Genomic DNA, 18,433 nt, shown 5'->3' with positions numbered 1-18,433 from the left:
GAAAACAACCCTCAAAGTGATTTGTAAAATCAATAACAGTGTTTCCCAGACTTGGGTCTCCAGCTGTTTTTTGACTACAAATCCCATCATCCCTAGCTAGCAGGGCCAGTGGTAAGGAATGATGGGAACAGAGTCTCGATCCAATCTAAAGTCTTGTCCAACAGCACAAAACACTTTCCCATTGTTTTTACATTTTATAGAACTTACAGAAAAGTGTTAAAAAAATTAATGTGCATAATACACTTATATCGGTTTGTTTTCCTATTTTAATTTATTAGATTGCTGATTCACTGATGACAACCGCAGAAAAGATAAACGAAGAAGAAACTAGCAGGAATTTAAGGTATAAATAGTAAAACAGTAACAAAATACCAATGCCTAGTGGACCTATTTGAAATGTGTTACTTCCATAACACAAATTTTGTGGATCAGGCCCTTCTCAGTGTTAGAACTTTATTTAGAGGATTTCTATTGCACTGTTCAACTCCCAAGCCTTTCATGCTATCAGCTGGAACTATATCACGTATGTTTGTAATCACCACTTCCAACAACAGCTTTCTAAGCCATCAATCAATATATGGAACTCTGGAAATTATCCTTTAGATATATTGCTAGATCGTTTAATTCCATCTGTCTACCTTATTTCTATGAGTTATACTTTTTATGTTTAGATTATTTTATTTTTTATTCTGTTTTGGTTTGTACTTGTATTTTGAAAACCCAATAAAAAATTACTTATTTATTGAATTTATAAACCGCCCTATATCCGAAGGTCTCAGGGCAGTTCACAGAACAAAACCAGAATATAAAACCACAAAATATATAATCAAAATAAAAGCAACAACCTAATAAGCGCCCTCCCAAACCTCACCTTTTAAAAGGGCATAGGATTTTAAAATGATTTTAAAAAACAAAATGCCACCGGAAAGGCAACCAGGGTGTCTTACATAGAAACAATTAAACTAAGACAGTTCTTGTCCCCAGGCTTAAAATCTAAAAGACCAACCACAAAAGGAAAATGGGATAGGTAGGAGGGAGGGGGTGAAGGGAAGCAAACTCAGATACTGCACCTTAAAGTTAAATAGTACTTTTTTAAATAAAAAGCAGCTGGGATGGAAACAGTTCAGGGACAGGTATTTCAGAGTTGAGGGAAAGTCCCTGTTTCTCATCTCTCCTACTGTGGCAGGGTACTGTAATGGCTGATTCTAGATGACTGTTGAAGGAGAGGAGACAGTATTTGGCATATAATGTGCACATATCTAAAAAGACTTCTAATTGATGTTATTTGATACACATTTAGAACAGAATGTAAGCAGAGAGGTGGACATGAAATGCAGATGAGTATAGACAGTGGTAATTAAATTATTAACAGTGGCAATTCACAAAAATAATTGTGTTGCTGATATGACATCCTGGCATTGGAAAGCCAATTAATGCATGCCTTACAGACAGTACATGTACGTTCTGTCTCCCCACATGAACCCTGTGCCATCGCAGATTTGTTTCAAAGTGTTGAGGGAAATGCCAGAACAGATTTAGGGGGTACACACTGAGAGAAAAGAAAGTTCCTTTTGCACAGTAAAAAGTCTTGCATTGATAGAACAAACGGGTTGATTTCTCCCTGCATTTTTGATGTGCCATATTTTTTTTAACCAGCTGCCAAAGTAGCCTTTCACGTGAAATTCCTTGTGGACCTTGGTTAAAATAAACTCCGTTATCCACGTTTATACAGCCAAGTTGTTCATTTGAATATCATCAGATAGACCTGGTCAAGAAACAGCCTCCCTTGTTCTTTAAAAGTCATCTCTTCATAAAATATAACCTGAGAAAACATTATTTATCTCTGAGGATTCATGTGTTTTTCTTGAAAGAAATTTCGTTCTTGAACAATCAGATAGATAACTTGAATTTTAAGCAAAATACTCACATTTTTGTTTCTGTTCTCCTATTAACATGATTTGCGTGCTGTTGTATGGAAGAAACCCGTGTTGTCTGTGGGAAGGTCTGCTGAACAGTATTGAATCTAGTATTAGATCTTCACGAAATCTAAAGTTGATGAAACATACTTTTGAGAGGTCTTTAGCCTGTCTTGTTTTTGCTTTTTACTTCTATAAATTCCATCTATTAAATGCCTTTTAAAATGTTTCCCTTATTTGGAAGTAGACATTCCCTACACCCTTTGAGGGATTAAGATTGCTCATTTGGGCAGTGGTCATAACATTTGAATATTCTGTGCACATAGGCCAATAAGTTTCTCTCACGTACACCTTGAGTAAATTGTTCAGGGTCATTAAAAAGAGATTGTGAAGAGCTCCAAAAAGCCCCCTCCAAACTGAGTGAAAGATCAGTAAAATTGCAAGTGCAATTGAATGTAAACAATTGTAAAGCGATAGATGTTGGGCAGGGGACACACATTATTTCACATTTACACTGGCAATGACAAATCAGGAACAAGAATTTGAGGTTGACCCAGTATGTAGCAGCAGTGAAAAAGTTAAATTCTATGATAGGGATCATTAAGAAAGGAATTAAAACTGCTGATAATATGATTATGATATGATATAATGTTGATTATATAAATCTATGGTGTGATCACTTTTGGAGTACTGTGTACTGTTCTGTTCTATTCTGGCCACCTCACCTCAAAAAGCATATTGTAGAGTTGGGGAAGGTTCAGAAAAGTGCAACCCAAATCAGCAAAGGGATGGAGCAACTCCCCTATGAAGAAAGGCTTCAGTATTGGGGCTTTTTAGTTTGAGAAAAGGGGAGTAAGAGGTTATATGATGGAAGTTTTTTAAATTACGGCATGGAGAAATTGGATAGAGACAAGTTTTTCCGTCTTGTACACAACACTAGAATTCGTGGATATCTATTGAAGCTCTGTGTTTGAAAATTCAGGACAGATCAAAGAAATGTATTCTCTATGTAGTATGTTCACTCCCACAGGAGGCAGTGATGGCTACTAGATGGTTTGGTTTTAAAAGGGAATCAGACAAATTCATGAAGAGGGCTATGAAAGGCTATTAGCCATGATAGCTTTGCCTCCACAGTTGGAGGCAGCAATCCTTCTGAATACCAGTTGCAGGAGGGGAGAGTGCTTTTATGCTCAAATCTTACTTGCTGGTTTCCCACAGACGTCTAATTGGCCACTGTGTGTATAGGATGCTGGACTAGATTGGCTATTGGTCTGAGTCAGCTGGCTTTTCTCATGTTTTTATCAAACTAACACACGTTTTTATTTGATTATGATAACCCATGCCCAGATCATTTGATGAATCTAGTAACCCACAAGATTAGCTACCCACACCTTTTCTTTTCCATTATTCACACTTAAGACAGCTGGAGAATAGTGATGCTGTGTTTCCACCTTGAAATGTTAGTATTGAAACAAAATATATTACAAGATTATAAAAATAGGGACCAAGCAAATGTTTAGAAATAAATACATAAACAATTTATGTTTTTGTGCATCGAGTAAATTCAGATCAGGTCCGAATTCTAATAGAACATCGATATTCTTGTGTTTCAAAAATCACTTTAAAAAAAAGTTTGATTTTTGTTTTGCAGAGTGAGTGGAAAATATAATTTCCCCAAAGAGAAAGAACTACAGTTAAGCATTTCAACAGACAGTATGTGGAATAAAAAACCTGGCAATTTGAGAGAGACAGCACCAATCTCACCTTCACAGTTAAAAGTTGCTTATCCCTGTGAAAGCATTCAATCTTCACCAAATGCCTCAGAACCAAAGTTCATTTGTTCAAACACATTAGCTGGTCAGCAGAATCTAGCAGATCTAAAAGATTTCAACAAGAGCGGCTGGAATGCAAAAGACGATGACCAAGAACGTATTGCATCCCACAGTGAGGGAGGTGAAAGTCTCTCTTTACCTTCAGTGACAGTTGAGTTATTACAACAATCTCCTGAAAACTCTCCTACTAGAGATGATGCTAATTCTGTGTTGGGTACGCTAAATGAGCACCATAACTTAAAATCAGATGTCCTGAGAGATGCTTCACATTTAATGCCTGAATGTAGCACAGCTTTGAGTTCACCTCCAAAATCTGATCGAAATGAAGGGGAATGTGGACAGGAAAAAAATGTGACCCCCAACTGCACAACCCCATATAATTTAGATTCCACAGTGATGACAGAACTAAATAAAGCCATGGAATTGGAGCATTTGCAGATGGAACCATCGTACAGTGAAAATAACAAAACTAAATTTTCACCTTTAAATCAAAATGAACATATTGAGGAAACCTCTCAGTTGCAGAGTTCTCCGGTGCATATTTATGGTGAAGTTTATCCTTACTACTCTTGGTACTTATACCAAAATCATTGCAATACTCACTCAGTAACTCAGACATACCAGGAATTAAATTCCTGTGAAATGAATCCCCTGACACATCGCATGTCCACAACTACAAGCATAGTGTATAACACAGAGTCTAGTACGTTTTGTTCACAGACTTTTAGTCATTTCAGTGTTGGAGAATCACAAAGGTTTAACTTAGCCCAAACCTATCCAATGTATGGTTATTTCAGTTCTGCCGTGGCCTTTCCATATAGCCATTGGCAACAGCCATCATGGTATACAGAAAATCAGCCTTGGACACAAGTTGCTTTTCCATATCCTTCCAATAACGGCTCAGAAGATTATGTAGGAACTACATAATAGGAACTACATACATACAGTAGGAACTAAAGCAATTTTTTAAATGAGCGTGTGTGTGTTTTTAAAGTGGTATTTAGTTGCCCATTAGTATGTGTCTAGTAAAAATCTAGTAAAATCAACATGATACATTTGACATGAGTCAGATGCTTAAAATATCTTTTTGTGAATCAACAACCATGTCCAGCAAGTAATATGGAGCCAGCGCAATGCATGCATGGTTCAGGGGGGCATTTCCTATGTGAACCAGCCCTTGGAGGCATGTTGAACACCATAGCTGTTATTTTATTGTATTCTTTTAGCTTTCATTCCTTTAAAAGCAGTCCTGAACTAGACCTTGGACTAATGTATCCTAGGAGAGTGGTTTAAGAATTTTTTTAAAGCCCTGAAGGAAATAAACTTTATTTGAAAGTTAACAGACTGGTCCTGTACTGGTTCATCATTTATAATTCAGGCAGAAACTTGTGCTGTTATAGTAAGCATAGCATCCAGAAATGAAACGCCCATAGATGCCCCTCATACTATTTATTGCCAGTACTGTGGAGTCATAACTGCTGAATCTGCCCTTTGGATGTTATGCAAGTAATTACAGATATCGCTGCACTTTACAGCAGAGCAAATGATTGTGATGTTACATATGGAACAAAGGCAAATACATTCATTATAATGGTTAAAGGTATAAACCTGGTTTTTCTTTGTTTTCGGCTGCCTGACAGTAGTCTTCTTTCTATTCTTGGTTGAATCATGAATCATTTGCACAGAAATTTTTTGTCCCTTCTTTTTTACTTGATTAAAATACTTATTTAAATTTGATATTAATAACTTAAAGGCTGTTGCCTTGCCTTTTCAACCAAAATTAAAACTTAAGAAAAAGCCAAATCTGAATCTTTATAACTTAATACTGGGCAGTTTATCTGGAACACAATTCTGCACAGTTTTACACAATCTAAATTGGAGTACAGGTGAAATTAGTAAAGCATAATAGAAATACATTACTAGTCACATTTTATTTCAGTGGGATATTTCATTTGTGATTCTGTTCCTGTGAAGCATCTCGCAAGTGATTTCACAATGCATTCTTATACACACTGAACTTTGACGATGACACAATCCTTGTGTGAAAACAGCAGGTAAATTGGGTGAGCAGAGGTATAATTTCTCTAGAGTAGTTCCTTACTGTAGTAGACATGTTTTTTGGTGAGCATGGACTTTGATGAACAGCTGTATCATATGTAGCTGTGTCGTAACATTAACCCAGATAAGATTGGGACTGGTAGCTACACTGGACTTGCTGCAGTTCCGCTGCACTACTGCCACTTTTTGGAAGAGACATGGGTTCATCTTCATTCCTCAGGAAAAGTGTTCCGCCATATCTGTGTGGAAAAGAGAGGTTAACTGCACTCAGCACTGTAACAAAGCCAAACTAGGGCTGTTAAAATCTCATCCAGAGACTTGTGGTAATTCCACAGAAAGTATTTTTTAAAGTCCAGAAGACTGCAGCCTGTATTCATGTTTTGGGGCATGACATTAGATAGCTGTTGGCACTGTGGGACCTGATGTTTAATTCTGCAAACCGCCCCGAGATCTTTTGATGAAGGGTGGTATATAAATTAAACAAAACAAGCAAGCAAACAGTCTTCTGCAGTGATTGCACCTTTTCTGGGATATGTGCTGACTTGCATTTGCATGGGCTTAACTTTGCTGCAGACCCCACAGCCAGCACAATTGCTCCTGAGCTGTATACCTCATTCAGTGCTGAAGGGGCTCCTAAAACAGTTAAAAGCACTGCTTTAAAAAAAAAAGCACACGTTAAAATCATAGAACGTTATTAGAAACCGTGGTACTACTACTAAAAATTTCAGGACATTTAAAAGGCTGGAGTACATAATAAATTCACTGAATGTTCCAGAAAGTTGGTTTCAGGTAAGTCTCGGGACACTGGAAGAATTTCAAATATGAGGCATCACCATAAAAATAAAAAAGTCCAACTTGTTAAAATCAAGCTTGACAGTATTTGTCAGTTCCCTGGACGATGAAAGAAAAAAGGTGCTTGTAGTGGGCTCCTTCCCCAAACTGCACCCTTCAGGCTGTGGCGGACCTACAATTTTGGGGCCCCAAAGCCTGAATGGTCAGGGTGGGGGGAAACTTCAATGGGGTTCTTCCATGTCAGATCACCACAGTTAAAAAAATACATTTCAGATTTTGCTTAAAATTGCTGTACTGCCACACTCCACCTTCACAATAAATGTGCGCCTGACTCAAACTTCAGGATTATTGAAATACAACAACAAACCCGACGCCCCCCCCCCCCACCAAAAAAGAAAAAAGTGCACTAAAGCATCTTCTGGGGTCCCTCGGGGATTAGAGGCCGTGAAGCTTAAGTTTCCTTCGTTTCATAGTAGATCCGCCCCTGCCTTCAGGTTTCGATCCCTTTTCTCCCCTCAACTCGCGAACGGAGCAGAGGCGAGGTAAAGAGGGCACGTTCTGCCCTCCGGGCTATAGGTGGCGCTGCGGCCGGCCCGTTTCGCCGGAAGCGCCTCGACGTGAGGCGGAAGTGCGCAGCGCCGCCAGCGCCGCCGCCATTACACGGTGCCGGAGGGAGAGAGGGGGTGAGGGACTTGAGGGTGAGGCTTGGGCCTGTGTGTCGCGCGCGCGCGCTCTCTAGGCGGGCCGTTGGGCTTGTGACCGTTGGTCCGGGCCTCCCCCTCCCCTCCCCCTCTCTCTGCCCCCCTCAGTACCGTTGGCTTGTCTTTCTTTTTCCCTTTCCTCCCTTCCTTCCTTCCTTCTTCTTCTTTCCCTCCCTTTGGGCCGGTCCAGCCTGGACCACGCCGCCCTGGCCACGCCGCCCGGCGCTGCTCCCTTCTCCCACAACTGAGCGGGCGGCTGGCCAGAATGGAGGACAAGAGCTTCACCAAGGAGCTGGACCAATGGATCGAGCAGCTCAACGAGTGCAAGCAGCTGAGCGAGAGCCAAGTGCGGAGCCTCTGCGAGAAGGTGCCTGGCGGGCGAGGGGGAAGGGGGAGGACGGGGGACGGGCGGCCCAGATCCTCCCGAAATAAAAACCGTATATAGATCTGAGAGGATCACTAGAGAAAGAGGAAGGGGGGGGGGGAAGCTGGAAATGACTCGGGCAAAAGGTTTGGGCTTCTCCCATTGCCAGCAAAACGGGTCCTGGGAAACCAAGGAGACAGTTTTGAGAAGGCTAAAGGTGGAGAGAGATCTCTGGGAAGGGCTGCTTACGGCTGTGTAAAAGTAAAACCCCCCCCCAAAAAAAAACACACCACACATTTGCATAGAGCAATTAGATTAAAAGCGAATATGACAGTCGACGAATGAAGCCGGTGGAGTATATATCAGTGTCATACTTTGAACCCAGGCTTTGCCTTTCTTGGACTGTGGCTGTCTCAGCTCCCTGCGAATTTCTCTCCATCCTCATCATTCTTAGCACTGTTAAGATCTTGGTGCCTGGGGCCTGGTTTGAAATCTTGCTGTGTTCCTGGCAAAGGGCACTGTGGGATTGTAGGGAACGTTACAATTTACTCTTCCCTGCACGCTGGTGGGGAGATGGAAGCGTTGCGAAGGGTGGGGGCCACAGACAGATGACCGCAACTGTATTGTTGTTTTTTCCAACAACAACAAAACAAAAACCCACGATGCTCTCAGCACCGGATTTCCTGCAGCAAGAGGTTGCTTTTGCCACTCTTACGCATGCTGACCCACAGAGTACGCGTCCACAGCAGCGGGTTCTGTTATAATCCACGTATGAGCCACAGTACTGTATCACCCCAAGTACTCAGTGGATGATGCAGTGCTTATGTGGTCACTACATTTTGAATGTATGTGTCAGACATTTTTTAGAGCGTTGTGCAAAATAGCACCACTTGGTTAAAGTGCTTTGTCACTTTGAAGAGGAAAAAATGGCTTTATGACACAGTTCTGTATATTCCTTTACCTCCATAGCTGTCAACGTTTCCCTTTTTTTAAGGGAAATTCCCCTATTCCGAATAGGATTCCTCGCAAGAAAAGGGGAAAGTTGACAGCTATGCTTTACCTCCAATGATGACGTTATCCTCACTGTTTTGCACACCCTGATCCAGAAAATTTTGGAACATTCTAGTTTCTTTATCCAAACTAGGTTACTTGCTTTTCCTTCCCCTCACAAGGTTGAATACAAAGAAGCCTGGGTGAATTTGACTTCTTTCAGAACTTTTGGACAGCTTCCCTCGGGGAAGGCTTCTTTCATGGCTCTAGCTAGCCTATGAGAATATAGAGTTAACGGTGTGATCCTATACTTACCTGCTCAATGGGAATTACTCCCAGGCAGGTGTGTATAGGATTGCAGCCTAAACAGTACAAATAATGTTTACATTTTTCTTTTTGTTAGGAAAACAGCTGTACGTGCTTTCCACGTATTTCAGTAATGTAAATTCTTGCAGTGCTCTGTATAATTGGATACAGAACTACCCCCACTTTTCAACTAAACATTCAACATCCATTACACTTAGCATTATGGATGTAGTTGCCCAGCCACCAGGAGTGTGACTTTGAAAGCTATGTAGTTACAGCCAAGAGGGAGCCACAGGAATCCCATAGTTTTGTGCTTATTTCTTGAGCTTTATAATATCTTAGTTTATTGGTATGTCTTTTGAAATCAGAATATTTAAAAATGCAGGGCTGAATATGTTTATATAGTCAGAAATATGCATAAATTAGTGCAAAAACATTGAAGCAATGGCTTCCAGAAGACCACATTTCTAGCACTTTCACCACTAAAATTTATACATAAATGAAGGATTTCCATGATTTATGGAATTGAAATGAGATGAATATTATTTCATCCATAGTAGATTATATATTTTAACTTCTTAATAATGTTTGCTGCTGGTAGTAATGATAGGTCTGGAAGTGGAGTGCACATAGGATAATAGTTTTAAGAATATTGATTTTGCTTATCAATACAATTTTTCTTGGAGTTGATAAACACATCCTGAAGTGTCAAGCAAGTGCTTTTTGAACATTGTAGGACCTTGCATTTGTTGAAATAGGGGTAGGGGTTTGGGGTTTGGTTGGAGATAATAGGTAGTTCCTGAACACCTGGAAAATTCCTAAACGTTATGCCAGTTGTGACTGGTGCCCATTGGGACTCGTAGGGCAGACTACAGGGAGGCAAACAGTAGGGTGGAGCCATAGCCAGTTACAGGCAGAGCCAATTGATTCTAATTTTGCCCCCATCCTCTTTCCTGTTGAGTTCAACATGGAACTCAGTTCAACACTGAGATTAAGGACAGTCACTAGATCTTCTGTTGCAGCAGTTTTTCTTTACATTTGCATAAAAAACTGACTATATTTTGTTTTCAAATCTGATTGGTTGTTTTTTCTCATATTAGGCTAAAGAGATACTTACAAAAGAATCAAATGTTCAGGAAGTACGTTGTCCTGTTACAGTTTGTGGAGATGTCCATGGTCAATTTCATGACCTTATGGAGCTCTTTAGAATTGGCGGGAAATCACCAGACACAAACTATCTCTTCATGGGAGATTATGTTGACAGAGGCTACTACTCAGTGGAAACTGTGACTCTTCTTGTGGCATTAAAGGTAAGGTTTGTAGGTTCTGACTCCTGTGGTTTTAGATTAAAATATACTTAGTAAACATTTTGCAGTGAGATAAACTCCATGCCACCTGGAGTATAATGGTGATACCAGCTGATGGATCATTACAACATGTGTTTGTTCTTTGTGGCTAGGTGCGCTACCCAGAACGCATTACAATTCTGAGAGGCAATCATGAAAGCAGGCAAATTACACAAGTATATGGCTTCTATGATGAATGTCTACGGAAATACGGAAATGCCAATGTTTGGAAGTATTTCACAGATCTGTTTGACTATCTTCCACTTACAGCTCTAGTTGATGGACAGGTATGATACTATTATTTTAGTGATACTCATAAAAAAGTTTGGCTTCAGTAAACCTGGAAACCATTACCAAGAATGATGCAGATGTGTGGAGGGGAAAGGGAACTCGTGACAGCCCAGCATTCCATCCCATATGTGGTTTTGCCTTCATATTCAGTGGTAATAGTACTGTACTAATGTCTTTAAATTTCATGTCCTTAATTTGAATTGTTAGGTGTAAAATACATATTGTTTGTATTTTGCAGATAACACTGTGAAGTGTGAAACATACTTGTGTATGGAGTTCAGAAACTCTAGTTTAAGAAATGTTGATGCTTTTTGTTGACCTAGAACAAAAAAAAATAAAAAATTAGCCATTAAGTAAGCTACAGAACTTTTCACTGTGCAAAAAATTGATTGCTTTCTGGTGCTATTTGAATTGGAATTTAAAATGAGTTTGGCTTGCGTATAGAAGTGCTTATGTAACAAAAGTTTTATTCGTTGAAGTGACCCTTCACTCTAGAACAAAGGAGCAACTTTAAAAAGTCCTAGGATTTTGATACCCTTTATTTCCCTCCTCTAGATGATGCAGATAGAAGGGGATTGTTGAAATGCTATGAAATCAACTATTTTCACAGAAGAGGCAGAAATTGTTTTTGTTACTCTTTGCTCTGTATTATGTGGGCTTAGATGTTAATGCATTTTGCCACATTTTTAGCATTGTGCTACTAAATTGATTGCTTTTGTGAAACTTGTTTGGGTTTACTGACAAACTATGGTTTATGGTGATCATGTGAGTGCTGATATATTGTGATTATTATTAGCCATAGTAAATTGAATCAAGGCAGCTTCATAAACTGCCTTTTTGTTGACTTGTTTCAACAAACCACTGTTAAGATTAATTATAGCTTTAATGCAAGCTGTGTTTAGAGCAGAAGCAAAACTTCTAAACTCCTGGCAGCTGAAGAGGATAGGGGAGGGGGGAACCTTAAGTTTGAGGCTCACTGCAGCTTATTATTGTAACCCTAAACAATGGTTTTAGTGTTGCATCTAAAGTGGCCCGATGAAAAACCTGTTTCAGGTGATCACACAAGCTGGTGATTTTAATCTTGGGTAGAAATTTCTGTTCTCCCCCTTGTGCAAAAACTGAGAAAGAAAGCAACACACAAGGCTCATTGTCAAGTGCATGTTGCGACAGTAGCATAAGAATTGGTTCTTGGTATCAACAAATACCTCAAGCGAATGAAGAGTACAACCCCTTGGCAGTGCACATAATACATTTATTCTGGTTCTTATTCTTCTACAGATATTTTGTCTCCATGGAGGTCTTTCCCCATCTATAGATACACTGGATCATATTAGAGCTCTTGATCGTCTGCAGGAAGTTCCACATGAGGTAATATCAATGAAAATGCATTGTGACTCAGAGTATACATTGAATGGCAAATATATACATTAAATATAGAATAGGGTATGGTATCATATCTTTGAACTGAATCAGGCAAATATAATAGCTAGACAAAAGGGTTGCAACATGCAGTTGATCAGTTAATTGATTAAAAAATGTGTCGGTTGCCTTAATTAGTTTGCAGATCTTTATCCTTTAAAATTATTTTTCATTCTAGTCTTTATAAAAATGGGATGCAGTCCTAGTTATGTACCTGAGTAAGTTCTGTTGACCTTTGTGGGCCTTACTTCTGAGTAGACATGTATAAAATTGTACATTATGAGGCATTCCCTGTTGCATGTGTGTGTGGAAATGCCTTTTAAAATTTTGCAAGCTCTGATCAATCTTAAAAACCAAGTGTTATTCTTCTACGGTACCATTTTTTATGTATGACTTTAATTGAATGGCTAGAAAATGAACAGACCAGAACTTCTACTTCATAGTTTACCATAATAGGGTCTGTAAGAACAAAATGTCTGCACAGCTTGGGTGTGATATCAAGCCCTGAACTGGTGGTATAGATACTTCGTTCCAATAATATTTTTTCAACTCTCCCTAAATTCAAATATCCCAGGGTGGGTGACAATATTTAAAAGGATAATAACACATCTAGTTACTTAAATGAAAGCAGGTAAAAAATGGGAAATTACATTTCACAGTGTGAAATGTAGCAGTGGGCTAATATTCATAAATGCCCAGCCTGGTGTTGGAATGTCAAAAGCATTGGGGCCTGATTTATTTCCAGGAGGAAGGCATTTCATAGTCAGGATGCCACCACAGAGAAGGCCATGGACCACATATCTGCAATACTTCTTAACACAGATGTTTCCCAAATGGTTTATTATGTGCACTCATGGCAGTGATACATGACTCATTCATTTGCACTGGATTTTAGTCAACACAGAATGCACTTGGATAACAACAGTTCTGTAGCAACTGGAGTTGCTCTCCTGTAACTTTACAAAGTGGCTAGTACATTGCTACAGCTGAAATATGTTTTAAAAGAGGAAGACTAGCTTTTTGAAGAGGTTGAGAATTTGTAAATAATAATAATAGTAATAATAAAATTTTATTTATATCCCGCCCTCCCCAGCCGAAGCCGGGCTCAGAGCAGCTAACAACAGTAAAATAATACAACATTCTAAAATCAATTCATTATAAAATCAGTTTAAATCGAATTAATGGCAACCATTGGGCTAGAGTTCTGTGAGGATTACCAGAGGAGGGGGGTCAGGCTGTGGCTTGGCCAAAAGCCTGGTGGAACATCTCTGTCTTGCAGGCCCTGCGGAAAGATGTCAAATCCCGCAGGGCCCCAGTCTCTTGTGACAGAGCGTTCCACCAGATCGTAGCCACAGCCGAAAAAGCCCTGGCTCTGGTTGAGATCTTCTCTAGAAGTTTATAGTTGGCTCCCCCTTTCCTAAAAGCACTTTGCATCAGGATTTAGCATCCGCATTCCAACATACGTAGGAAGCAAAAGGATATGTGGACTGGTCCAGTCCCCAGCATCTCAGGCACACCCGGCTTTTCCAAGTTAAGCAGGGAAATCTCAATGAGAATTCTAAACGTGCTTGAATAAGTGAGGATAGAAGCTCATTCAGACCTTAGTGGGGGTGGGTGGAGTAGACAGAGTCATGCAGGGACCTTGGTAGACATGATGCCTGAATAGGGCTATTGTCTTGTATAAATTGAATTATTCTGGGCATTTGTAAATAATAATTTGGATGTCCATACATGAGTTGAAAATTGTGGTGTTAATTACTTTAGAAAGTTGAGATTATGCCTGTAACCTGGCTTTGAAAGTTTACCACATGCCGGTGCACACTCTTGGTTTAGAATGCTTTACTATAATCAGTGCATAAAATTTCTGTAGCTCTGTTTTGTTTGAGCTGCAAGGTAGATCATGGCTCCTTTCTTCTGTTTGCACCACAATGACTATGTAGTTTAAGAGAGACACGGACGTGCATCTACAGTGCTATATAGTTAGAAGGTACATTTTAAACTGATGCTGATGTCATGCAAAGTTTGCTAGATGAGTCAGTTCTGAGATTATGCATAGCTTTCACATTGGAAGGGTGTAGACCCTTTAACTAAAACATTTCATTTGTGTGCTTGAAGCTGGAATTATGCCTAGGTACTTTGCATGCAAAAGCTGATCTTGCAGGATCCTGGCATCCCTCAGCTGTTCTTTTGGATTTTCCTTCTTTGTTTAGCTGTCATCTGGTTTCCGTTCTTCCTTTTGGGAATTGCCTTAGTTTTTCTCAGTGCCTTTACTGCCTCTGGTCCTTTCAACCTAGTTTTCATTTCAACTGAAATTACACTTTTTCTTTACCAATTTTCTCTCTAAACAGCACTGTGGCTTTTCTGTTCAACTTGATCTTTTGCCAGATACACGCACAATAGTTCACATACTGGTGATGTTCATTTATATTTTCCTGTTTTTTCCTAGTATGCTTTTTTCTATTTATTGACTTATTTTTTTATCCTGCTTTTAGTTCTTCTGCTCCATCTGTGTTTGATTGTTTCTGGTATTAACTTTTCTTTTTGGCTTGGAATGTATGTGTTTTGTTTTGATGCTTTTACTTCATACACATCTTTGTTTGCCAAACTCATCTGCTAAGTTTCTCATCACTTTTACAGGGGGGTTGGGTGATTTTTTTCTATTGATACTGTTCACCTCTCTGATTTTCACACTTGTTTTCTCTAGATAGGTTTCATTTTCAAATTCCTGAAGACTGTAACAAACCACTTTTCCTATTTCTCCGTAAAATGTTTTTATTATATAGAATATGCAATATACTTAAGAGATCCAGGAGCTTAACACTTTTTAGATTACCTTTTGCAATATTTCCCCCCTTACGTAACATATTGTACCATTTTCTTTGAACAGGGCCCAATGTGTGATCTGTTATGGTCAGATCCAGATGATCGTGGTGGCTGGGGGATTTCTCCACGTGGTGCAGGCTATACATTTGGTCAAGATATCTCTGAAACATTTAACCATGCCAATGGGCTTACATTGGTGTCTCGTGCTCACCAACTTGTAATGGAGGTATAATTACTCTGTTGCACCTAGTCACCTAAGGCTTAAAAATGAAAGTCTGTCTTTTTTGGAAAGAAGGTTGTATAGTCTCAGCATCTTGAATTTTTATGCTATGTAGTAGGCACCAAAAATGTCCTGTATCTTAGAAGGTGTAAATTAGTATAGTATTCGTCAAGAATTATCAGAACACTATTCAGAGTAAATAAAAATGTTTACACGTGTCACAGATATATGGTTCAATTAACTTTATTTGCCAGTGTGCCAGTTAATCCTGTAATATTAATGTCTCTGTGACTGATTTTAGTTCATACTAAATTAATTTTAAGGGGACATTTCAAGTGAGCATCCTACATTTTCCAATTTGCTAGTGGCTAGGGTTTGATAATTCGCCACGAGTTACAGAGAATGTTTAAAGATGTAAAAATTGGTGTTTGCATTTGAACATAATTAGTATTCATTGAGATAGTGCAAAGCATGTTTGCTCTGACTCTGAAATAGTTTGTTTTGTACCAGTGAAAATATATAAAGCAAGGTAGGATGCATTCCTAAGGTGGTGGGGAGGGCGAGTCAAAGATGGTCCTGCTGGGCTTGTGCCAGCACTGTGAAAGGGAGGACAAAGGAGCAGTCATACATTACTCCGTCCTTTTCTTTTTATTTAAACTATTTCCCTCCCATTGGGACCAATGCAAGGGAGATAGAAAGGAATAAAGTTTTCAGCTCCAGGGTTGTAGTTTAGTCCCTGGTGTGGGACTTGTCAGGGTACTGGGAAGGCATTAGATCAAAGTATTTTGGCCTATCCCCAGCATGTCTCTTGGTCACCTCTGATCAGGGTAGAGCAAGAGTTGTGGAAGTTTCAGCTATGCGGAAGGGGAATTTAGCGTCAGAGCTTGCTTTCTGCTGCCAGAGAAGGGAATTAGATGCTTCCTATGTCCCCTGGATCTCCCTCCATGGGATTACTGGCCTTACACCTTTTAATCTAGTTACACCTTTTAAAGAAGAAATTGGTTGATAATTTTAACTGAAAGCATTTTCTCCCCCCCCCCCCCCACTGCAGGGTTACAACTGGTGTCATGATCGGAATGTGGTCACCATTTTCAGTGCACCCAATTACTGTTATCGTTGTGGGAACCAGGCTGCTATCATGGAACTAGATGACACTTTAAAATATTCCTTGTAAGAAACATGAGCTTGTTTTAACAATGGGGGTGGGGTTACAAGGGGTAAAGTTCTCTGGCTTGTGTTAAGTGTTGATGAATTCTATAGAGTACACCACTTTTGCAGTATGAACTCTAGTTTACATATGCTGGAAGCCTAGTTACGGTTTAGCACAAATGTGTGGACTCGTGGAGAGGAGATTGCAGCCATTTTGCTCCTTTCCAGTTGTTTTGCTGCTGCACTGAGCGGGACAAAGCTTGGCTCAGCATATTGAAATCTGGGCTCGGGGATTAGCTCATCTGGACAAGCTACAAGCCCTAACCCATAGGACAAACTTTGGTTACAGCTTGTGGTCAGGCTGCAGAGATCTAAACCACAAGCCAGAGTTTGGGTGACGTGAAGTTATGGCTTAGTTCAGTAGCAGGCCGGGGCAGGGGATGGACTGCTCACATTCCAAGGCTTAGTGTGATGTGCAAACTAGGCCTTAATGTTCAGAAAATGATAGCTAAAACATAAGTAATATTTTTGAAACTGTATGTTAAAGAATACTGCCTTTTGTTTTTAACATCACTCAAGTTGAATTGCTACCTCGTCTAATCAAGGAACAGGACACATTAATTTGGGAATTACACCACAAAATAGTCACCTTCAATGCAGGGACAGAATTTTAAACAAACCATGATTCAAACTATGCTAAATGAGTCCATTTTTATTTCAGCGGAACTTCTCCCGCTCAAGCCCTAATAGAGGGTGAAAGTATGGGAAATGATGACTGAAATATTGATAACGTTTGTTGCAGTTAATAAAAATACAATTTCCCTTTTTTTGATTCAGTGTTGCACACCATTTAGTGAAAAATGGGTAATTGTCTACCGTAGTCAAGCAAGCACAAACATTGTCCTCTTGAAATCCTAAACCCTTGGCTGAAATACTATTTTCAGTTTTGGCAAACCTGAATGACATTGGCCTGACATTCTGCAATAAGGTAGCTTAAGAATGGAACTCATGGAAATGAGAGTGGGGAGAGGACAGGTGTGGGATTTAATTAATAAAAATGCAGCAGTTAATGCAACAAAGCACTTAATCAGCCTTTTCCTTTTAACAGCCTTCAATTTGATCCAGCGCCTCGCCGTGGAGAGCCTCATGTTACTCGGCGTACCCCAGACTACTTCCTATAAACATCTCTTCCTCAGCCTGACCTTGATCAGTAGTAGTACACCTGGCAATTTTTGAAAAGCAACAATTTGTGATAAGTTGAGGTCTGTCTCAGCGTAAAGCCTCTTCATGGACCAAACTGTGCCATAATGAGGATGATGAGCTTTTGAGCACAACTTCAGATGGACTTCAACGCACTAATCAATCCTTTATCAGCCAGTCCAACAGCCAGTTTGCCTGCTGTAACTATAGTAATTGTTTTCTTCTGGACTATTCAAAGAGGAAAGGTAACTAACAAACTCATCTCCCTGTCATGCTTACTTGTAAATTTTAGTTGTAGTGTTTAACTGGCATGTATTAACATTTTGAAGTTTAAGAAAAATGCACAAACTAACTTCCTTCTTACGCCTATCACCCTCTATTTTATTGACATAAGTAACTTAACTGCAGAAGAAAGTTCCTCTTGGGAGTATGTTGTCATAAGCTTTCCCTCCATTTAAGCTAGATTACTGTTCTGTGTTGATCCTACCTTTTTTCTGTATATTTGTCAAAGTGCTTGCATCTTATTTGATGTATTTGAGCAAATAAACTTGCAGATCATTACTCCAATCAGATGGGTACACTGAAATGAAATAATTTCTCTTTCTCATTCGTTATAGGGGATTTATCAGTTGTTGGAATACTGCTTCTTGGCATTAAATATCTGGCAGCTAAACACGTAGGACCAGGGCCACAAACACAGCATGAGACTGTTAGCACTCACTCTTCCTTTCATAGTAGTATAAAGGTAATAGCTAATAGTTTTCTAGTTTATATCATGCTAACTAGTATCTGCAACTAAATATTTAGAACTCACATTTTGATATGCTGCATAAGACAGTAGCTATATCTCTCATAATGAAGTAAAATGTTAACTTGTTCTATTTATGTAAAACTATATTAGCTCAAATTCACATTACAGATTTAACTTAACAAAATGTGGGTGAAGACACTGCCTATTTTTCCTTATAGTTGGTACCTTTTATAAACTTGGTTCTTTTGCAAGTTGTAATTTCTCCTAACATTTAC

At 39.4% G+C, this 18,433-nt stretch overlaps 2 protein-coding genes across 2 annotated transcripts in view; both read left to right on the top strand.

Annotated features, from left to right (window-relative positions):
• TEX15 (testis expressed 15, meiosis and synapsis associated) overlaps positions 1–5,088 on the top strand; it is a 31,824-nt gene extending 26,736 nt beyond the window's left edge. The window contains exons 8-9 of the mRNA XM_079959038.1: positions 279–343; positions 3,568–5,088. Of these exons, the coding sequence (XP_079815164.1) occupies positions 279–343; positions 3,568–4,675 (1,173 nt within the window). The 3' untranslated portion in view covers positions 4,676–5,088. The remainder of the gene's footprint in view (positions 1–278; positions 344–3,567) is intronic.
• A 2,167-nt stretch (positions 5,089–7,255) lies between these two features.
• Positions 7,256–17,974, top strand: PPP2CB (protein phosphatase 2 catalytic subunit beta). Its single transcript, XM_079959730.1, has 7 exons — positions 7,256–7,666; positions 10,060–10,269; positions 10,419–10,592; positions 11,875–11,964; positions 14,903–15,064; positions 16,110–16,228; positions 17,316–17,974. The coding sequence occupies exons 1-7, from the start codon at positions 7,565–7,567 to the stop codon at positions 17,386–17,388; spliced, it is 930 nt and encodes a 309-aa protein (XP_079815856.1). The 5' UTR covers positions 7,256–7,564; the 3' UTR covers positions 17,389–17,974.
• Positions 17,975–18,433: the final 459 nt, after the last annotated feature.

Source organism: Podarcis cretensis, assembly GCF_951804945.1.
Source record: "Podarcis cretensis genome assembly, chromosome: 17".
NCBI lineage: Eukaryota > Metazoa > Chordata > Lepidosauria > Squamata > Lacertidae > Podarcis > Podarcis cretensis.
The sequence above is the reverse complement of the archived record's forward strand: the minus strand, read 5'-3'. Positions and strand labels throughout refer to the sequence as shown.